A 23,142-nucleotide genomic window follows, 5' to 3' on the forward strand; every position below is an offset into this window, starting at 1 on the left:
AGAACGAAACATGAACAAGCAGTGACAGGTCCCCACAGAAAGTGCTGAGTGATTTTAGTTCCCCCTGTGTCCACCGTGGAGGCACAAGAGCCGTGGTCGGAGATCACCTGGGCTGACCGTTCCCCTCCTCATGCCTCTGTGGGCATGTTCACAACTTGCTGAGGGTGGGCAGGACCAGGCACACTGCCCCCTGCCCAGATTCGTATGAGTCAGTGTGGCTCTGCGCTGCTGCAAGTCCAATTACACATGCCATTTTTAGGTGCCTGCTTGAATCACAGTCAATCATAGATGCAAACGCTATAATTCAGCCACCTTAACTTAATCGCAAATACAGCAATGTAACTTAAATGTCTGAACACAGCCTTGCTTTTGCAAAAGAAAGTTGCAAAGTGACATCTAGAAAATATCTTTTTTTTTTTTTTTTTTTTTTTTAATATATATATATACATGTATGATAGAAGCAAATCTCTTGCTTTCTCTACACATGTGCATACACCATGTCTGACACACCTATTTCTTACAACTATGACTGGGTTTTCTTTCCTTAGAGCAGCTCAAGCATATGAAGCCAGGGAGGGAGTCTTCTTAGCTCCCTGGGAGGGGAGTACTTGGGCAATCTGCACATTTACTTTCTTTCCTCCTTTATTTTATTAAACACCATCTTCCTTGATAAGTCATTTCAAATGTCCATTTCAAGCGTTTCCTTTGATCTATCTTCTTGGTAATTAAATTGCCTGCCTTTAAATTGCCATCATTTAAAATAATCCTAATTAAGACAATTTCCCCAAACTTCAAATACTGGTTTTGAATTCTTGTGTGAAGAGAATGAATAATGATTCCCTCTATACTCACCTTAACACTTATTTTTCCTATACAAGGAAATCAATTTTCCCACCTTTCACGTTAACTCAGGGCACAAACCAGCAAATTTTTACTTCTACTAGGTCTTATTCACCCATCAATTCACTGGAAATAGTTACAAGAAGATTTGCTTATGTGGGTAAGGATGTCCTGGATCTGATCATTTGGATTAGCGTGCAACTGTGTATGTGCACTGTGAGGGCACGAGCCCATGCAATAAACATTTCCATACTGATGCTTTAGAAACGTCCTGTGTGAAACAGTAACTGTGGTTCACATAGAAAATAGAAATGAAGATTTGTACAGGATGAAGTAAAAAAAAATTATCATGGATACATGTATATCTGTAATGAATTGCTTTTGATCCGTATCTGAGTAATTTATAATCTGATGATCTGGCTGTACGTGTTTCAACTCTTGAAGAACCCCACAGGGTTAATAAATACAAAGGAGTTAGATGTTAGATGTGCTTGTTTCTCATAAGACACAAACACAAAAAAATATTTTTCTTTAACCTACTACAAACATTGCACTTTGCATTTTTATGATATGCGGAGTATCAAGTCAGGAGAAAGCTTATGAGAAGTTGTGACAGTCAGAAAATGGGAAAAAATATAAAATGTGAACACCCAGTTTCTAATAATCTAGCGAGGCTGTGAAATGAATATAGATTATTGTGCCTACCCGGTACTTTTATATTTACATATTGGAATGTATGTTGAAGGGTTTAACTGTGAGGTTGTTGAAAGTAAAAGTACTTTTAGAAAACCAAGCCATGCAATATTAAAGGGGGGAAAAGATTAAAAAGTCTTTTGTTCAAATGGAAATACAGAAAACAACATGTTGTTTAAGCAGGATCTTATTTTCTTCTACTCAAGTGATGAAGAGGCTTTTGTAAAGAAAGGCTTTCATCTTAAACATGCAGTACTCCATCACAACATAATTACCCTAATTTGTATTCCGCTGTAGAAATAGGCTTTTTCAGCTTAAACAAATTAAGCAACAATCACTAAGCATACATGACCAGCATTTTTTCAAGTAACCTGTTATCAGCTCTGGCTATAGCTTTATCTCGATAAAGTGGAAATCCTGTTTTATTTTCCTACTTTTCCCCTCAGGATTATGTCTGTCAGATTGCCTGAAGAGGCTCTGTGATTCATGGGCTGGAGCAAGGGACAGAGCATCCAGGGATTATTTCCTACAGCCTTACTAAATCATTATGTGATCTGGATCAAATCTTTCCTGCCTTTGGGCCCCTATTTAGGAGGGGGCCTAAGTACATACTTAACTCTGAACACGTGAATGCCCGGGCCACGCTCAGGAGGCCTTTTAAACGGATGCGTGTGCTCCCTGGTGAATAGAGGCTGTTCTGCTGCTCTTTTCCTCTGGCTTTCGTTGGTACTTACGTCCTCTATCTGTATTTATGTTATTTGTCCTTTATCTGTGTAACTATGGGTATCCCTGCTGTTTGTATGCATTCTTCTAATTATTAATCAAGCTCTGATTTAGTGGATTGCTACCAGTGAGGCTTTGCCTTCATCACATTTTCCTCCCCAGTCCCTCCAGGTACAACCTGATGGGGATTCCAAAATGCTGGACAGGAGCCTGAGCCAGGACATCAGCCTACTCTGTCCTAGCAGTGAGGGATGACTCCTGACTCCACTGTAGCACCACTGCTGAGGAAAGAATGGGCAGAAGCATCGAGAAACTCTGACTTGGATTTGAGGGACCATCAGTGTTACACCAAAATCAGGGTCTCTTTTTCCCCACTGCTGGGTCTGGATGAGATGAAGTCTCACTCGTCTCACTCGTGCCCACTCTCCAATGCACAGCTGCAGGAGAAATATCTTGCTCCATATGTGCTTGCTAAGAACCTGACAGAAAAAAAGAAACAAAACAAAACACACATGAAAAAAAACAACAAACAAACAGAAGGAGAAATTGGTAGAGTCAATGATGCCATCCCAAACTTGTAGTAGAAGGAGGAAAGGAAGTGACATGTCTGCTCATGAGGCAGTAGAGCTGAATTTGGAATTACAAAAGATGCTGCCTTCAAATGTTCCTTCAGCCCTCATATAGGCTGATCCTGCAGGCAGAAATCCTTCTGAAGTAGATAGCTCCCAGCAGGAACTAGGTGAATGGGAAGAGAACATAGTTACCTCCAAAAAGAGTGGGGTCCATCACTGCTCCTCCTAAAGTGCCTGAGAAATGAAATTCACCATGCAGGCATGTTGTTTGGATAGTGTTTTACCAGCACATTTATTGTGATCTCCTCTGGCACAGCTGAGATCAGCTGTCAAAACCAAAGGAATTTGTGGTAATGGATGGGTAATGCCACCTTCCTCAGCCCTCTCCCATTCCCCTTTCTTTTCCTGCCACCCCTTGCAGGACTTTCTTTTCTCCTTCAACCTCCACAGCCTGTTGGAGAGCAGCAAGCATGAGGAAGGTGAGCTGAGGATGACCCCAGCACAGACAGGGCAGTGTCCTCACCAACAGGGCACAGTCCCTTCACGACTGAGCAGGGTGAACAGACCAGGGGTTGTGGTAGCCACATGTCCCATTAACAGGTTTGGGGTCAGTTGAGGAAATCCAAACAATTCAGTAGAGAATAACACAGGACACACTCACACCTATGATGTAGCTCAGAGCAGCAAAAGGGCTGAAATGGGGCTGCTGAGCATGACAAGAGGTATGAATTCAGGTCCCAGGTAAGCCTGGTCATGGCAATTAGGGTTGTGTTGGGACTCAGGGCCCAGCACAGCCCTCCCCCCCATCACAGTGTGTCCTCGCACCTCGCAACATCCTGGGTTTTGTTTGCACACCCTGGTGTCTGGGAATCATTAGGCAGAGAGGCAAGGTAGTGCATCAGCTCTGAATTCAATCCAGGAAAACTGAATGGTAACTCAGGAGCAGGCACACCTACCGTGTAATTCAGACCGGGCCTGATGACCCATGGCTGAGCTGAAATGGGGCCAATGGGTTGATGGTGTGGGTCTGGTGTGGCTGGTCAGAGCAATTAAGGTGTATGAGTGCACTCAGAGCCCAGCACAGCCTTCCTCAGTCACCTCTCTGGGCCCTGGACTGAGTGGATGAGGGAAACCTCTCTGTATCCCTCAGAGACAGCAGAGAGTGAGCAAGCAGTGGAGGTGGTGCTTGTCCCATAGTGCTTAATATCTGACTTGTGCTCAGGCAGGTGTTCCTGAAATGAATGCCTCAAAAGCTTGTCTTTGTTAATTCCACCATCCTTTGAACTACCAAAATCCAGTGCTTTCTAGTATCATATGGTGAATCCATAGCCCTCCCTTGTCAACACTGGATCCAAGGAGCAATATGAAACCATGGTCTCCAGCAACTGATGCCAGAACAAAGCTGTGAAGACTTAAGAGGGCTTAGATACCCTTCACAAACAAGTAAGGACCAGTCAGGAGTATCCTCTTGGCTGATATGAGGATTATCACCAATGTATTATATGTCATGCCACAAACAGAAGAAAACATTTATCATTCTGAGGAAAATGGGAAGGAATCATCCACACAACAGAGACCCCTTTGTGTTAGAGAGCTGTGACTAAGTGAATGTGCTGCTTGACCTTGAAATTCAGCCTTTTTGAACTCCTTTCCACAAATTTAAATTCTCAGTGCTTCCAGCAGATATCAGAAGGAGATGGGTAAGAACATAAATCTTGGCTGTTAAAGCAAGACATGACCCAACAGAGACTATTTCCATTGCCAGTTCTGGGTGCCATCATCAGGAACAGACTGGAGCAAATATTTCCTCTCAGGCCTGCTCCCTTTTCCTCCGTTGGTGTTTCATTTCCACCTCTGTACTCAGGAGAGTGGTTGCTCCATGTATCCAAGGGGAAGGTCTCCTTTCCTCTTGAGCAAACCAGTTTGCCTCCCTCTGCCCCAAGCTTTCATGCCCTGGCTGGGATCCAAACAAATGATTTAGCCCTGCAAAACTTATTGCCTCTTTTAAGAAAATCCATCTCCTCCTTTAGCTTGTCCATGCTCAGGAATAACAAATTCTACAAGCAACCTTGCATTTAAATGTTTATTAAGCAATGAACCTTCAGGGAATAAATACTACAGCAGGAATTCACCAAGACTCTCTTAGGGCTTGACAGCCCAGACAGCCATTGCACAAATCTTTGTTAGCCCTGCCAACACTTTTTTTTTTTTTTAATCAAAGGAATTACAAATTTCTTAATCCTTAGGGTTACTTTTAATGACTTAGAAAGGATCAAGAGCTGCTTAAAACTGTATTCACATTACAAGCAGGCAGTAAATTTCAAGCTACTAGTCAAGCTTGCTGTCACTCCACGTGAACAACGCCACAGAGAAGAGGCTCAGCAAAATTTGTGCCCATGTTCTTCAACGAATTTCAGAATATGGAAAGTGGTCTGAACCTCCCTGATTTTAGAGGTCTCTTCCCTGTTTCCCAGACAGATGACTCTCTGGTCATGCAGAACCTCTGGAGGCATCATACATGTGCTGAGCAGCAATCCTAGCTAGGACTCCTTTATCTTTAGCTTACAAAATTGTTTCTTTCTTTGCTTTTTCAGCACACAGAGTAGGAATCCAACCTCCAAAGTTAGGACTGCCTGCTAAAATGATATCACAGTCATTAACATAGCTTCCAAATTCCCCTGACTCCTCTCCCTGGCTCTAGGGAGTCAACACAATTACTGCAAAGCATATGCTGTGTAAAACTACTAAGGCAGTATGAAACCTCATAAAGTAATTCACTAACGATTCAGGCTAGACTATGATAGACTGAAATCTCTATGTCATGAAAACCCTCCTCTTTGACTCTGTGGCATAAAGTGAACGTGGCAAAAAGGCCAGATCTCCAAAACAAAATTCTAGCGGAGCTGGCAGAGTGAAAGTGCCTGCAAGATAAAGAGACTACAAGTGAAAAATGAAAACATTTTGTTTTAAATTTCTGAAACCATAGAAACCGAAGAATGAAATAAAGACTGCCTGTTACTTTATTTTTCTCTTATGTGATTCCTACCTGCAATGTTCAGACCTATGAATGCACTGAAGATAAGCACAAAATTGTATCTGGTCAGTTTGAGAGATCAAATAAAAGAGATGTCTTTTATGTCAAGAAGTGGGGGAGTTATGGATGAATAGAGGGAATTCTTCAAGAAGGGGAAGAAGCTGTCTGGGTCTCTGCCACCTTGATACAGCCCTGCAGAACCCTCCAGTCCATGAAACCACAGGAAACACAATTCCCACAGAGACATCGCCCCATAGTGTCAAGGTGCTTGTGGTTTCTGTGCTAATCTCGTAAGAAATGTCATTAAGCAGTATCACTTCATCACGGCTATGCATGAGGCCTTTCCAAAAGGTGCCTGTGTCCTCCTTGATAACTGCTGTCATTTACGACATTATTGGCATCCAGTGCATCGATAGGCCTCCATGGCCCCGACCAGCCTCACACGGGCCTCCCTCCACCAGTGGCTCTGAAGGGCCATCCCAGTCCTGCTGTGTGTCATCACCTTGCCTTATCTGGGACTGTTTGTGGACCTTGCTACCAGTGCCAGGCTCTGCTCAGCCTGTTCAGACTCTGGGGAGCTGTGTCCTGGTGGCAAGGACACTGTCCATCCTATGGCTCCCCTCTGTCAGGCTAAATGGCTGGTGAAAGGCAGATTTGGGCTGACCAACAGCAGGAAGCTGGGATGAAGCTCAAACTCACGAGGCTGGGCGAGTATGGGATAATCAAGCCATCCCTGAGTAGTCCCTTGGCTGGGAACAGGGCTTGGGGATGAAAACATGGGTTCCTTGAGCAGCCTAGTAAGGTGGGAAAGAGGTCAAACAGCCCCAGGGCCTTACTGGGGTGGATGAGGGCTCAGAGCTCCCCCAAGGAAACTCCAAAGGCTGGAGGGGTGTTAAGCCATCCTGGAGACCAGTTGGGGAGGAGAATCTGGCCCCCTCAGTAGAGCCCATGTTAGTGGAAGGCCATATTTGAGGTCCCTCAGAGCAGGTCTCCCCAGGATAGAAATCAAGGCACTCAGGGGTCCAGGCTGTCCTTGAGCAGCCTTAGAAGCTGGGGAGAAGAATCAGGCCACCCTGAGGAGTACCAGAGGCTTGTGGTTGGAGGGGCTGAGGTGGTATCTGTGAGAAACCAGGCAGGCCTGGAGGTTTCAAGCCCTCCCTGGGCAGTCCCAGCAGCTGGGGTGATTCAGGCTGCCCCATAGTAGCCCTGAAAGCTGTGTAGGGTCAGGCCCTGGGTAGTCAAGGGGATCACAGTGTGTTGGCCAAAAGAAGGCCAACCTAGCTTGGGGGTCAAGCCACCCCTGAAGTAGGGGTATGGTCACCTCTGATGTGCCTTGGAGGTTTTCTCTGCCACCCCTAAGGAGCCCCAAAGCTTGTGCAGCTGGGTGTGGGGATGAAACAAGGTGCCCCATCGAACCCCATCCTGGGTCGCCTATATCCATGGCTGCTCCCAGCTTCAGGGCTTCCCTGGGGTGCTTGACAATCCCTGGCTGACAACTCTTGACTCTTACAGGTGAATCTTGCATGAGGGGTCTTCACAGTCAAGATTTTTCTGTGGGTACTTAGTGGAGAGATGCATGGTGATATTGACTTGGCTGACTCCACGGACGAATTTCTGTCTCTCTCAGTGTGTTGAGCAGAATGCTGATAGAAGCACAGACTGTTTACAGAATATATAACAGGTACTTCAAAGACTTCTCCTGGCTTTGAGCTCTTCAGTCACAGTCTTTTGTGCATAATGCATTTCATGTTCTATAAACCTGATACAATATAGTCCTTATTAGATAAAGGAAGGAGAATTACAATTACTCCACGTTTCTCTCTGGGTTATGGGTTAAAAGTCAGATGATGACACAATAGCTTATGATTCCCAAATTTGGAATTACTTTACAAGACTAGAGTATCTCCCCTGAAAGGAAGGGATCGAGGAGGAAATTCTCAGCATCAAAAACTGCAGTTCCTCAGGATCCCTTCAAAATAATTAGAACATATTGCCCAGTATTCCAGTGTCTTCTAAACCTTCTTAACTTTGTGCATATTAATAGCTTTAGTAACTGAGACAGCAGTGCATACTTAGAGCTACAACATTACAAACATGCTTGCAGACTTGCAGATTTAAGGTTTTATTTTTTTTTCCAAACCTGTGTACACTTTAATTTTTCTAGATACTTAATTTTTGCAATTTATTTCTGTAAATCTGCCATTTCTTTAGCAATGGTGATGTTACCCTCTTGGTGTTTTTGAAACGTTCGATAGTAACTATGTACGATCCTGATCTGTTCAATATCTTCCTTTTCTTGTTAGAAATGAAAATTTAATGTTCACGTGCAGTACCCATTTAAACTAGACTAGGTAAAAAGACCATTAGTAAAACCTGTCAGTCAAATTGAGCCATAGCAAAAGTACGAAACGTCATGTGCAAAGGGATGATGGTTAGCATTCCTGAGTTGTTTTTTTTTTTTTTTTTTTTTTTTCCTTTTTTTCAGTCCCGTCCATATGCGAGAGGTTTTGCCTTAGCTTCATGTGGAAACTGGCATGCATCAGGCCGTTTCTCAGCGCATCGAGCCCTCCATGCGCCAAGCTGGCTGTGAAGTTTCTCTTCGCTGCGGCGCCTCTGTGTAATCCCAGCCAGCTTCCCTTTGCAGCGGTGGGGGGGATGCTTTGAAGTGCCGCCGTAGGTGGCTGCCCGTGCCGCAGCCGGGGCCTGCAAACACGGTCTCTGCTGTGGAGCAAAATGAAAACGCCATGGTGCTGCCGTGGGACTGTGTACTTGGTGGATGCCGGAGGAACTGACGTCAGGTGCCTCAGGATATCGTCCTGCACGCTGTCCTGGTGGACGTCTCCGTACATCTGATCCACCACGTGCAGAGCCCACGGTGAAGGGCTGCGTGTTGCAAACCTCCCTTCTGCTCTCGGTCCCGTCTGCTGGCTTTCAAAGACTTCCCAGGCGTGCTGGGAATCTGCTGCGTCCCCTCGGCTGCTGGCTGTGAACGCGGTGACCTCCTTCAGGCACAACGAGAGCGGTTTTCTTGCAGCATTTCCACCTGCGCGGCTCTGATAGGCACTGTTAGCACAGCAGAGAGAATGCTTGTATAAACAGAGGCCACTCCGTGCAGATTTTATTTTAATCGTAGCTGGGAGGAAGGAGAGAAGCCCTGCAGCTGAACTACAGCATGCAGCAGGGGGGCGCGACCATTTTCCCTTCTGCCCCCACGCAGCCTTCCCCAGCACTGCTACAGCAGGCTGAGACAGCCATGCCAAAACCACGAGGCCACGATTTTCACCACTTTGCCTCCTCCAAGAGGGGGGGAAGATAACACTAAGCCCTGAGACCCCTTCCTCAGAGCCCCTTTTCGAGCGAATCCAAAGCGGGGGCCGCGATTTCAGCCGGCAGCGAGCCCGGAGCGGGAGGCACACGAAACCGGGGCGCGGGGGGGGGGGGGACCCTGGGGATGCTCCCAGCGCTGCAGGGACCTCAAACCGGGGGCTGGGGCTCCGCCATCCTCCGCCTCCCTCCTCTCCCTCCCGGCCCCGCCGCCTGCCGTGGCCGCGGGGATTGGCTGCGAGCGGCCCGGCCCCGGCCGGGTGAAAGGGTGGTCGGGCGGGGCGGCGGCCGACATGGCGGCGGCGCTGGGCGGCGCGGCGCGGGGCCGGCTGCGGGCGCTGCTGGAGGTGAGAGCCGGGAGCAGGGGGCTGTGAGGGGGCAGGGGGTGTCCCCGCGGTCATCAAGGGTTTGGGGGTGTACCCCGGGGGTTTTGGGGTGCTGTGGGGTTTGGGGGTGGTGCTGCGGGGCTGCTCGGGGAGCAGCGCTTGCAGAGCGCTAGGAGCCCCGTTTGGGGTCGAGCTGTGGGTGACCCGCTAAGAGCAGGGTGCGTGGTGGAGCCTGGCTGTTGGTGCTGCTGGGGTTGGTGGAGGTGTCTCTGTGCTTTTATTTTTCGTAATTTATTTTTTTTTTCCTGCTGGAGGGGTTGTGTGCTGTGCCTCTCTGCTTCTCTCCTCTCCCTCGGTTAAAGAGGAGCTTATCAAAACTGAGGGATACATCATAATGAGAACAACGCTTTAATTGCTGTAAAGAGCATGGTTCTCTGTTATTTGTACTTGCACATCTTAATTCATAGCAAGGGGTTATTCCTCTCTGCAAACGTGCTGTTTCATATCCACCTATTCCTCCGCATAGCTGTGGCTCTTTCAGCTGTCACCTCAAGCTTTTTAGTGGCATTCTCCTCTTACTGGTCCTGGAAATGCGAGAAGCCCATTGCAGATCTGTGCTAATGTTTCTGGTGAAGACTTTAAACATTTAGAAAGCCTTAAGCTACGATATCTCTGCTGGGGCAGTCGCTGCTTTCTGCTCTATTACTCCTGCAGATTGCTTTGCTTTGCTTTAACAGACAGACGAGATTATTTTGGATAAGAGCAAGCCGCAATATCACACTGCATTATGTGAAACTCACTGCTTTACAGAAAGGAAAAGTGGTGCAAAATAGCTCTGCTTACAGTAGGAAGAGTCTGGATTTTGCACAAAAAGGAAATTTTGCGTAGAGGTCTGCAAGTTCAAGTGGAGGAGGGAGGAATAACTTGCAGAATTATTTTTCTCTGTGTGGTTCTGGGATAGGTGTCTCTTTAGAAATGTAACTCCTAAACTATACTGTAAGGAAGTCATCACGTGTTTTCAGGGATCATGTAACTGTATGGGGTTTACATAGCAAGGTTTTGGTAGCAGGGAGCTGCAGGGGTGGCCTCTGTGAGCAGAGCCAGGCAGCTGCCCTGTGTCAGATCAGAGCCAGCTCCAGATGGCTCCAAAAGGGACCCACTGGTGGCCGGAGCTGAGACAGTGAGCAGTGCTGGTTGGACCTCTGGGAGAGCAGATTTAATGAAAGGAAAAAATCACCACCACCAACAACAAAAAACACCCACACGCAAATAAAACCAGCTGTACAACAGCAGTTGGGAGAGTGAGGTGTGAGAAGCAGCCCTGCAGCCCCCCAGGTGAGTGTAGCAGGAGGGCAGGAGGTGCTCCAGGCAGGCAGCAGCAGTTCCCCTGCAGTCTGTGGAGAGGCCCCTGGTGGAGTAGGCTGTCCCCCTGCAGCCCATGGGTCCCACATGGAGCAGATCTCCATGCTGCAGCCCGTGGAAGTGGTGGATGTTTGAGGTGGATGGGGGAAGGTGTTTTTCATTCACTTCTAGTTTCTCATTGCTCTAGTCTGTGATTAGTAGGCAATAAATTATATTAATCTCCCTTATGCTGAGACAGTTCTGTCTGTGGCAGTAATAGGATAGTGATCTCCCTGTCCTTATCTGAACTCAAAAGCCTTTTTCCATCATATTTTCTCCCCCTTTCCCTTTGAGGAGGGGGAGTGAGAGAGTGGCATGGTGAAGCTCAGCTGCCAACCAGTGTGAAACCACCACAGTAACAGCAGTGGTTTGTGCTGCAAGGGCAGGTCAGCTTGAGAAGGGGTTAAAGACCAAAAGGATTTACTTTACCTAGGTATTTTTTTGTTGGGAAACATGCAGAGCACACCTGTGGTGCTGTGAAAGTGTATGGGGGAGAAGTTTCTTAAACAACAAGAGAAGTTTGGGAGTGATTGGAGATTCATTTGGAACTAGCAGAAGGCTGATGCTGTTTTTGGTACCTGTATATTTGTGTGGAAGACATGCTTCTTCCACTAAATAGTCCAAGGACTTTGATGTCAGTCCTTTGGAGTGTCCCTGTGAAAGGCCAGCTGTGCCTCCTTTCTTCTAAGGGATCAAGGATGTGATACCTGACTGCATCACTGTAAATGGTATAGAAATGTTTCATGAGTGACACTTTGTAGAACAAAAAGCTACCTAGTAGCACTTGTGCCTTATGTAACTGATGTGGTTTTTTTTTAGCCTTTATTATCTGTGCAGGAAAGTCACCTTCAAGTTGTCGGTAACTGGAAAACATTCAGTCAGGTTTGCATGGGAATTGCTTTCCTAGATTCCTGTATTCTTTGCTGACGTAGGCACATGCTACCGTTTAAATCTTCAAATTTGTAAGGGCTCCGAGCATATTAGTGTGTGGGTGTGTTTTTTACTTTCTAGGGCTAGTAGCTGGCCACTTGCCCTTAGCTTCTTTACTCTCTTGTGGAAGTCAGTGAAAGAATTGAGAAAGGGCAGAGAAAAAACATGCAACTGGAGATTTAACTAATTACTGTGTTTCTAAGCTTAATGCTTGTGTGTTAGATTTTATGCAGATCTAATTCTGTGTAACGAAAACTTCCTTTTGAGTACTTTGCACTTCTGGAATTGGGAGAAAATCTGATCTTGAAAGGAGGTGGTAGTTACTGTATGAGGCTGAGAGATGGCTTTAGATATTGCGGTTTCAAAACTCTTCTGAGAAAGCTGTCAGGCTAAAAGAATGGAGGAGAAAGTTATAAATAATGTGTGTTATGAAATCAGCAAACTGCTGACACGTGGATTTTTATCAGCGTAGATCCGTTTGGAGTGGTTCAACCAACCATTCAACTAAATGTATGGAAAGTTTCTGTGCTCTGATAAGTTATCTGAGCATTCAGTTTTTTTTTTTTTTTTTTTTTTTTTTTAAAGTCCTAGAAGTTACCTGTACAGTGGGAGCTCCTCTCGCTTTTTTGTGGGATTTTTTAAAGCATGCTGTTAGTCCAGGGAGATGTTTTTCCCCCTTGTTTGTGAGCACAGAAGCATTAGGCCAGAGGGGATAGCAAGGTTGGGATCATCCTACATATAGGAAGGGAGCCAGAATGGTCACTAATTTGGGGAGATGAATGTTGCCCTACAGTTGTGGAGTTCAGGGATTGTTTCCAGTATATAAACTACAGACTTTTAGTCTGTAAGTACTCTTAAAGAAGTTCACAGATCAAGATTTCTGTCTTTAGTCACTTTGCTTCCAGGAGTAGCTGTCTGGATCCTGCAGGCCAAGCATGCTGTGCCGTCTGCTGTGGGTGAGACTTTTTTTTTTTTTATGGAGAAAAAGTTAAACTTCATTAAAGTTTACACCAGGTTTAAAAAAAAATAAAAAGTCTTGCTCTGAGATTTTTTGTTTGTTTTTATTTGCTTTTTTTTTCCTGTCCAAACTTTGCATTGGTGGTTCTTGCATCATTGTTATGGTGCTGGGATCTCTTTCACAGGCTCTAGCCTTGTTGGAACTGTTTAAGCTGGTGCTGTGAGAAACTGTTCCAGCTTTCTGCAGCTGTTAGGTTTTGATCGCGGGCCATAGCTTTTCAGCTCCTGTCTCCTTCCAGCTTGACCCAATGCTGCTATTTGAGTATCTAAGTGGATAAACAGGACAGAAATCTGGCAGAGAACAAATTTTCCCCGCTCTTTGTGAGTATCTTTTCAGCTGGACGTATTCCCTAATTCGATTCACCATGTGACTGTACAAACTTCTGTACTGGCACAAGGGAGAAGGTACTTGGGTGTAGGAATGACTTAGTTTTTTAAAAATAGCCTTGGGTGTTAGGAGTTCCCTTGCTTGTAGCTTGCCTGCTGTGTTGGCAGACGTGAAAATTGGGTTTCCTCTCTGCCTCCTGGAATAGCCAATGATTCTCAGACCTGAGAGTGAAAGAGCTGCATGTATTATAATGCAGTGGACCTTACAGAACATTGTGCAGTGTTTTTGTTTGTTTGAAGCTGGCTTCAGGAGGATCTGCTTGTAGTTACAAGTGCTTTGCTGTTCAGCACTTTCTGAGAGAGTACAAAGGAGGGAAAGCACTTGATTAGTAGGGGGAGGAAAGCATTATTATGGCTGCTTTCATGGTTAAAGGATATGTACAATCTTGTATTAACAAGCTAAACATTTCAACTTTACAGATTAAAATTCTTGCAGACATGTATAAGCGTCTGCTTTCTATATGTTGTATACATAATCTGTCAAGGGATTGTCAAGTGAGTTGAAAAAGAATCAGCAAAGTTGCTGTGTAATAAAATAGGGGAGATACTACGTCTTCTTCATGTTCAGGATTACTCAGAAACACTTATGGCTAATGGGAAATATGCTGGAAATGTGGAGGTGTTCCTCTACCGAATACACCTTCAAGTCTTAAACTTGAATCTCTGAAACCGTAGGGGCACAAATATATCTTGGTAGGATCTCTGGCAGAAAGCAAAAGGAGGAATTAGAATATGAAAAGCAAGTGTGCTGCTCTAGCTGTTACTGTTGGGCACTGCTTACTGTATCTTCCAGTAAGGCTAACATGTACATGCCTGCCATTGCTAGATGTATTAAAGCAAACCTTGGTGTGTGGTGCTTTTCCTCTCTGAAATCTGGAACTCCATCTCCATTTCGACTCGGAGACTTCTCTGCCCAGGCGGCTCAGTAGCAGCAAGGTATTTACCAGATGACCTGTACAGCAGGGAAACATCCTCCCTGGATAAGGGACGTCTTGAAAAACACACACAAGTCGTCTATAAATAATAAGTTAATTATTTTCTATTTTGTTACTGTGTGCCATGTCCTTAAACCACCACCTGAGGAGGTTTCACAGGGCTGCCTTGGGGCCCTGGGAGATTCACTGTCGGGCCTCAAAGCTGAAGTGAATGTGCCATTGTACAAATTACTGCGTACTTTGATTTACATGGAATTATTTTAGGGCTAGTATAGCTGTTCAGGTCAAAAGTCAGTTTGGCTGTTGTGTAATTAAACAGTAAAAGCAAGATGTGTTTCCAAAATACCATCCTAGCATGATGTATTAAGTTTAGGTGGTACGGTTTTGGTAGCAGTGGGAGCTGCAAAGTTCTGGTGCCTGGAGCACCTCCTGCCCTCCTCCTGCACTGACCCTGCTGTCTGCGGGGCTGCTTCCCTCACATTTCCTCACCCCACTCTCCCAGCTGCTGTTGCACAGCAGTTTTTTTTTTTTCCCTTCCTTAAATCTTCTCTCCCAGAGGTGCAACCAGTGTCACTTATTGCCTCAGCTCTGGCCAGCAGCAGGTCCCTTCGGAGCCAGCTGGAGCTGGCTCTGCTCTGACGTGGGGCAGATAGGGAAGAGCAGATCCCATAGGGGTGGGAAAATCAAAGCCAAGCTCCTCAGCCCGGAGCTGAGCTCTCGTAAATAAAAAGCACTAGTCTGTAGCCTTGAACTTTCAAGAGTCAAAATGTTTATCAAATTGAGGTAACCAGTCGCGACAGAAATAGATTGTAATAGATATGAGCTGCCCTAGTTTGGCAAGATAGGAAAAAGTCATTAGGTCCGTACTCGACTGAGGTTTGAGTTCTGGGATTTCTTTTTTTCCTCAGCATCTTGGCTAATGTTGAATTGTGTGGTTTCCATCACTCTCTTAATAGAGGGAAGTGGGCACAGCTAAGCTGGTGCTGAACGAGTTAAATAACGAGGAGCTGTGCATCAGAGATCAGTGATGGCTGTGGAAACCCACTTAGGCCACTTCACAGCTGCTTTTTTCTCTTCTTTCCTTTTGAGGAGGGGCACCGGGGAAAGATGTGGTTAGAAATCAAGGTAGGTTTGGATAGAGCTGTTGTGATAGAGCTGTTGCTCCTGCATGCTGCTGGACGCAATAGGTTTTTCAAAAGGCGTGCCTACTGTTTGCTGATAAGCTGCCTGCGAAATGAAGTGACAGATGTCAGCGGTTAAGTTGTGCCTGACTTTTCTTCTAACGCTTGAGCGCTTGCCAGAGTGTGGGAGACTGATCTAAGCTGTTTTTTTCATCTGGAAGGGATTAGCATCCACCCGCTCCTTACTGGGGGAGTGTTACAGCCAGGCTATGCGCTGCTGCGGAGATGGAGCTTCAGGGAAGGTGCCGTCTGGGTCCTTCCTTCTGTTTTCCTGCCTTGCCTGGAGTGGTGTGGGTGAGGTTTCTTCTTCAACAGGCAATTACTAAGAACTACAAAACAAGACAGCTAGGACAATGGGCAGTAAAACCTAGAAATCCAGTAAAAAGGAATGCTTTCTCTGGATGCTGGTGGCTACAGTATGAGGAGCTGTTTTGTGTAAGTATAATGACCTACATCGCAGGCTAGAAGAGCAGTTCAGCTATGAAGGTATCGTGATGTATAAATCTCAGCTGTACTCTTAAACATGATGGGTTCTCCCTTGTTCGGTAAAGTATCCCTGGAGCACGTGTGGATTTTGGGAGACAGCCGCTTACTTCTAGACTGGCTTGGCTGATTTTGAGAGTTTTGGTGCATCTTTTAGATGAACCTAACTATAGAGGGAGCCTGGGAGCCCAGAGGTAAGTGGCAGCTGGGTAGCTGTCTGTTTGCAGATGGTGCTTTGCAGTGTTCCTCTGTGGCCCTAGCCATGCATTATTTACAAAATATCTAATTGCTTCTAAATACACACCCAATCGTTCAGTGGCTAGGAGCAGACATTCAAGGAGAATCGTCCTGAAGTGGATTCTAGAGTAAGCAAGCTCTTAAACCTTTGTGTGTAGCAGTACAGATGCACAGAAAATAGAAACCTCCCCCCACGCCCTGTCTTTCCAAAGCTGTGAATTAGAGCGAGATACTTCCCGTTTGAGCTGAGCAATCAACTTGATTTGGCTTTGGAAGTTACCCCACATGTATTCAATTCAGGGCACTGTAAGTGATGTGTCTGTGTAGGAGGTAGCTAAGTTTTCTAACACAGCATCATAACTGGTTTAGGCTAGTACAAGATTCTTATGTGAAAACTGTCTGATTCTGTAGTGTAAAGCATGGCTGAGTGCAGTTTAGTCTTCAATTTTTTTTTTTAATTGATCAACTGCTTAACTTTTCTGTATAAAATCTTTAGGTTTATGTAGCGATTTTTTTCAAGGCATGGCTTAAATTCTGAAATTTAATGCTAACTGTACTTTTCCCAACAGAGCTTTTCCTTTCACTCTCCATCTGTGGCACAACTTTTCTGTCTTCTCATGTGCGTTCAAAGCTAGCTTTGTATGAAAGGTGTTCACAAGAAAGTTCAGAGGCTTTGTGCCTTCCCCCAGCTAACTACAAGTCTTTAGGTTAGTCCCTCTGACCATTCAATTACTTTCTTCAGTGGCTAATAACTTGATGGAGATTTTCTGGCGCATCCTATATGACAAGGTTCAGGCTATTTGCGGTCCACTTCTGTCTGTAGGGCCTGGGAGGAGAGACTGTAGGGTCTGGGACTCAGCCACCTAACTGCGTGTACTCTGCAGCAGGAGAATATGCTCTGCTTCTGCTGCCACAGCTGACCTTGCTTCTCCCTCTGATGGGATCTAGATAACAATAAGGTCGCTGAAGGTGCAAGCGTCCTGCCAGGAACTTGGAATAATGGCCAACTGATGGCTGTGGTTGCGGTTGGCAGAATTATGATCCCAACTGTGTTTTCCCTCTTCAGAGCCTGAAGCAGCTCGTCCTGTTGCATCCTCAGATGAAGAATAATTAACATCTGAAAACAAACAACCAAAACACAACTTCTAAACCTCCAATTTTGATTCTAGCACCTCTAGTATAACTTGCTATTTGTGTTATTTTTCTGGATTTTATTTTTTGAGGTTGGACTTGAGAATTGGAGGTTATTGGTGGTGTATCACCTTTCTCATCCTTAGACCGCTGTCATGATGGGGTTGTGGTGGGGAAGACTGGGAGCCAAACCAGCACCTGAGGTTGCTTTTTGCTGTGTGAATGCTTGTGGGGGGGAGGCAGATCCTTAAAAGATTCTCTCTGCTTTGTGGGGGAATGCAAGGAGGGGCAGGGAAGAATAAGGAAGAGTTTCCTCAAGATGTCAGTATATGAACTGTTTCTGTCTTCCTGGCATACAGTAGCAGGAGAAGAAATGTTTAACTCCCTCTCTCTTCTGCAGTGTGAAACGCTCTGTTCGAGATGGTACCTTAAAACATCCCATAAGCTGTATTCAGCCACGTATGATCCAAATGAAAAGGTGAGTAGCATGGTGCGTTTTCCCTCTTTAGTGCTTTACTGTATCACTGATGTTTGGCTTTCAAAGCTATCCTCTCCCCTGTGCTGTTGCTGACAACAGCAGTTCTCCCAGTGAACCCCCTGTGCTATCACTGATTTAGTTGCACATTCTTCTTCAAATCAAAGTTTCTTTCAGTATATTTGCTGGGGTTGGATATTATGTCAAGTGCATGTCTTGGTTGGAGAAGTGATTGTGAGCTTGGGAAGGGTATGTACTGGCCTGAACAGGTTACAATTTTGACACAACTATTCTTAATGTTTTATGTGGTGTGGGAGGTGCAGGCCTGTTAAAACTATTGTAAGCTAGACTATCTAAACACAGTTCTTAAAAACAAACACCAAAAAACCTGTGTGCACATATTTATATATGTTTATATAAATGCAGTAGTTGCAGCACATTTGTTAGATGGTCTGATGCACCTTGTCCAAATCCAGCTTGCTACTCACGTGCAGGGGTGAGAGCTTCAGAGCCTGGATGAAGATGGCTGTGTAAGGCCTGCAGAGCATGCTACATCCTCATTTTGGAGGCGGCAGCAGGAACATGGGTTTGCCTGAGCTCTCTGTCAGACTCGCTGACAGACTCGTGCGGTAGCAATCTCAATTTACAGTTACTAGCCAAGAAAAACTTTTCCTGTGGGAGGTTGTCTTGGCATGGCTTCTGAAGTAACACACTTGGAAAAATAACGTGGCTGAAGGTAGGCTTGTACTGAAGGGCAGGAATGCCAGCACTTCAGCATGCTTAGGCTTGCCCCATATCTACTAGCGTAGGGGTGATTAACCAGGAGTGAAACAGTATTAGAAAACAGGGGGAGAGAAACCAGTGTGTGCCCAGAACCCTGGCTTGCAGGAAAAGTCTCCTGAAGAAATAACTCTCAACTTACCAAATGCTTCCTGTATTCTTAGTTTTTTTGCTTGTTCAAGGCCCTGTTCCTTTTCTAAAGGCATAATTATGTTTAGACAATGCAATCAGGTCTTTGGTTTATTTTAACTACAAGCCATGTCGCTCCAGCCAGTGGCTTCTCCAGGTAGCTCACGGTCTTTCCTGCCTTCTCCCTTTGCTGCCTCCTGCACTGGTTTTGTAATTCCCAGACTGTGGTAGCAGGCTTTTGTAAGCTCATTAGTGGAAATGTCATAAAAAAAAGAACTGCCACATGTTACCTGAAAGCAGCATGTGAATTAAATTTCTCCTTTTACTTGCTGGACTGGAGACTTGCTTTTTAACAGCAGGAATAAGAGCAGTTGTCTCCTGCTAGTAGTTGTGTTGCAAAATTGGAAATGTCAAATCTGCATAACAACTTGATACTGAAAGCCTTCTTACGATGTGACCGTGCTTGGTTAATAAAACAACTATTATGCCAAAAAATAAGTTGAAGCATTTGAGTTGTTAAAGTTCTTAGTGCTGATTATGTTATTTATTTATTTTAATGTCCCTTCAAGGCTCTCTGCCTAAAATGTTTTAGGTTCAAGACTAATTTGTGTGAGCATACTGGAAACCTTTTCCATTTTTCACCAGTTTTTTTGTGCAGGTCCCCAGCTAAAAGAGCTCTCCAAACAAATCGCCCGTTCCTGTGGTGTTCTTGCAATATTTGTACCTCTGATAATTGAGCTTGCTCATCTTCTGATGGGATGTAGATGTGCCTGTGTGCGAGGTAGTGGTGCCCTTTCCTCACCAGGTCTGGCTGAGCTCGCCACGTAAGCTTGCTGCAGCTCTTCCCTTAATTTCTGTAGCCTTGCTTTCTGAATTTCTCAAATGCCTTGGTTTCTGTGTGCTGTTACCACGTGGCAGCATTCTTACACTGACCATGTGCTGCCAGCTCAGCCCTGACTTTGAAGAAGTGAATTTGGTCAAGGGCAACTTGAGTACCTCTGTTTGTTACACCCGTCTGTCGATACAAATTCCCTTGGTGGTTCTGCAGTTCCTCCCTCCTCTCTTACCTACACTGCACTCACTGATGACTGTGGGGGTAACACAGTGTCACTGCTGTACTTATAATACCCCCTCTTCCCCCTGACCATATGAAAGGCAGCTGTTTGGTGTAGGGGAGGGAGAATACTGTTTGGTACTGAACCTGCTGTGTTGGAAGTGCACCTGTGTGATTAGCAAGGCCAGTGACTGCAATAACTCTTACTCCCAGCAATGAGGTTTCTATGCTGAGCAACTCTGCTCCTCCCTCACTTCAGTTCTTAATAGAAAATTTTTGTCTAGGGTATAAGGCTGACTGGCTTCTGGCAGCTCGTTATCTCCTTCTTCAATGCTCCTGTCATGCCTCTGAGGTGTATTTACAGCATTAAGTGCAACCTAATGCAAAAGGTGACTGAGGATTTCACATGCACACTAAACATGACTTGCTGTCTTGTTGCAGCTTAATGCTGAGTGTGTAACAATGCCTTGATGGCAATTCAGGATTTTACCAGGTTCCTCACCTGACTTAGCTACACTGAGGGGCAAGGCAGGTACAACTCAGCAAGAGTTGGGAGAACAGCGAGGATAGTTTCCATCAGAGGGAAGAGGAAGAAAAAAGCAGAGACCTGGGAATCATGCCTCCTTTGAATATCTTCTGTGTATTCAAAAACAAGCAACTTGGGCACTTCTGGGAGTTAAGGTTGGTGCTGCTTCTTTGGCACTGCTTGCGAGAGTCTCTTCTGTGGGCTGGTCTCCTGCATCTTCTGTGGGTTTTAGTGGAAGTGGAGGAGAAAGGAGTGTGTGTTTCTGATGAGAGGAAAATTTATGGGGCGTTCATCTTTCAAGGTCTTTATTGTTCTTTTTCTTCCAGACTTTTGAAAAACTCCTTATTGCCAACAGAGGAGAGATTGCGTGTCGAGTAAGTATATAACCTTAAGGTTTTCTTTTTTTGTAGTTCATTCTTAAACTATTTGTATTTTCAATATTGATAATTGTCACTTCTTATATGGTAGGTCATCAAAACATGCAAGAAGATGGGGATTAAAACAGTTGCCATACACAGCGATGTTGATGCCAATGCTGTAAGTACTGATGGAATGAAATAGATGGGGATTCAACAAGGCTTGCAACTGTTTCGAAGGTTTGTTGCTTACCATGGGAGGCATGTTTGCACTTTCCAAGTATCTTTGCTTATGACCTTTTTTGTCCGTGTGCTTTAAAAGAGGGGAGAAACTATGGAGGCTGAGTGAGGGGAAAGGGAAGGGGGAGAACTGGACAAGTACTTAGCGCTGTTTTTCTGTGAACTCTCCCATGTTCTGCTCATATAAACGGTATCTTGTTCTTTTGTTCTTTTCCTGGATTAAACCAGGCAGTATCACCTGGTAAGTAGCTGCTCTTGTGCAGCAAGTGTAAGAGCGACAGTGAAACCAAAGTTTTGTTTTGCTAATGAACACAAAAGGCAATGAAAAATGGATTTTAAGAGATGGAGAACTTGATATAAATTGTTCTGTGCCTGGTATGTTCAACTCATTGCTTTCCACTGGCCAGAAGGATGCTCTCACCTACCAGCTGTGCTGGACAAGTGTGCTGGAGCTGTTCCACTTGATGCTGATATTGAGGTGTCTGGATATTCAGTGGTGTGGCAGGAAGGTGGTAAAATGGGTCTCTAAACAGGGAAGGTACTTGTCTGGCTACTTGGTTGCTTCTTAGGTTTTGTAGTCTCTTCTCTAGTGTATTTTGGAAGTATTTTAAGTCTGTTGTAGCAAGAACAGAAAGTTAGTATCTTTTGTGCTCTCTCTGAGTGATACGACATCCAGTATAGGCATACTTGCATATTCTTGTTGACTAAAATAACATCTTATTATTCTTTGCCTGCTGGACTAACGCAGGAGAAAGGTTTGGGGGTGCCTCCACGTTCTAGGATTGTTTACTGAAATCTGGAAGGGATCAGAAACCCCATGTTATGATTTCATGAAAGAGGTCCCTCAGACAAGTTGACAGGAAAAAATGTGTATTTTATGCTTGTCACGACTTGGTTTGCTCAGTGCTTGAAAAACTGAAGCATGATTTGTGCAATTTGTGAAAGTTTAGTTAGGAGAACTTTGGTGTTTTCAGAATTAAGTGAAAGGGGAGAGCTGTTGGGAGTTGGACTTTGACACAGCTTTTGTCTGAGTCCTTTTGCAGTTCTATTCCTATATCACCTGCTCAGTTCAAATAAATAGGTTGCAGGTAGAATAAGGGACTGAAACCAAATTTTTCTCAGATGAGTCGTATGCTCTACTACTGAATTTCTATGCCAAGTAATTATTTTTTTGAGGTGCACGAGGAATATACTTGGTCTGGATTTTAACTGGGATCTGCAACTGGGAGTATAGTAGCTTGTGGATGCTCAATGGACTGTGAAATGATTTCCTAATAGATGGGTGTCAGGCATTATGATAAATCATAATTCTTCTGGAAGCCAGGGGTTAAGTGGATGTGAATGCAAAGTACTCTGTATGATCTACGATCCCTCTGGTAAAACAGAAGCATGCTAATGGGTGCTTGTATTCCATCTTACATGTATATTATCTGCTGTTAGGATAAATGGATCTGCTGTTTAGCAGCACTGCATAGCCTTGTTCACTGGCATGAATTCTGAAAATAGACTAAAAACCTGTTTAAAAAGAGAGCGTGTTCTTTTGCCAATCAGTAATAGACTCGGAAAATGAATTGGTCCCTCCAGTGTGTCTGGATGGCTTTATATTTATTGTACGGACACTGCTATGAACTGGAGAATATGGAAAGTCTGAAAGTAATAAGTAAAAATTGAGATTGAAGAGTATAATGAGGGAATAAGAATGACAGGGAAAAGTACAGCTCATGACCTTAGGGAAGGGAGTACAAATAGCGCGTTACAAAGAGAATTGAAAATATAATAGCTGCTCTGCTTCAATCTACAGTGCCGTCTTCGCTTTAAAAAGTGTATAGGGTCTCTAATTCCTAATAGTTCATAAGGAAAAGTAAATTCAAGCTGGTATCTCAGAAATGCAGTAATGTATTCAGAACAGTTCGTAAAGATAACCTGTTAAATGCTGACATTTTGAGCTGACGGACAAAGACGAGGCTCTAACAAATTCTACAAGGGTGAAATAGTGCCTGCTTAGCTGCGTTGAATCCTTACTTAGACCAACAAATCTGGCTGTGTGCACTGAAGAAGCTTGCAGTATTTAAAAGGAAGTGAGGGAGATTTTTAATCACACAGAGAAGTGTTTTAAACACATGGTAGTTTTACAGATATTACTTAGACTTAATACAATCGGATCCAAAAAATGTGCTTATGTCTACCGTACATCCTCTAATCACTTCCTTGGATGCTTGCACGGGGAAATAGTTTAACTAATGTCATCTATCTTAATGACTGGGAAATTTCCAGTAGTTCATTGTTGTGTGAATGACCTGGCTGTTGTGGTGATGTGTGTGGCTGCCAGTTTGGATGATCTGGATAGATGAGTCCAGAGGCCAATTTC

General features: G+C 44.7%; 1 protein-coding gene across 1 annotated transcript in view; it reads left to right on the top strand.

Annotated features, from left to right (window-relative positions):
* Positions 1-9,465: 9,465 nt before the first annotated feature.
* Positions 9,466-23,142, top strand: part of PCCA (propionyl-CoA carboxylase subunit alpha) — a 282,975-nt gene continuing 269,298 nt past the window's right edge. The window contains exons 1-4 of the mRNA XM_084306585.1: positions 9,466-9,533; positions 17,615-17,692; positions 20,505-20,552; positions 20,647-20,715. Of these exons, the coding sequence (XP_084162711.1) occupies positions 9,480-9,533; positions 17,615-17,692; positions 20,505-20,552; positions 20,647-20,715 (249 nt within the window). The 5' untranslated portion in view covers positions 9,466-9,479. The remainder of the gene's footprint in view (positions 9,534-17,614; positions 17,693-20,504; positions 20,553-20,646; positions 20,716-23,142) is intronic.

This window comes from Netta rufina (genome assembly GCF_964035555.1).
Source record: "Netta rufina genome assembly, chromosome: 1".
In the NCBI taxonomy this organism is placed as follows: domain Eukaryota; kingdom Metazoa; phylum Chordata; class Aves; order Anseriformes; family Anatidae; genus Netta; species Netta rufina.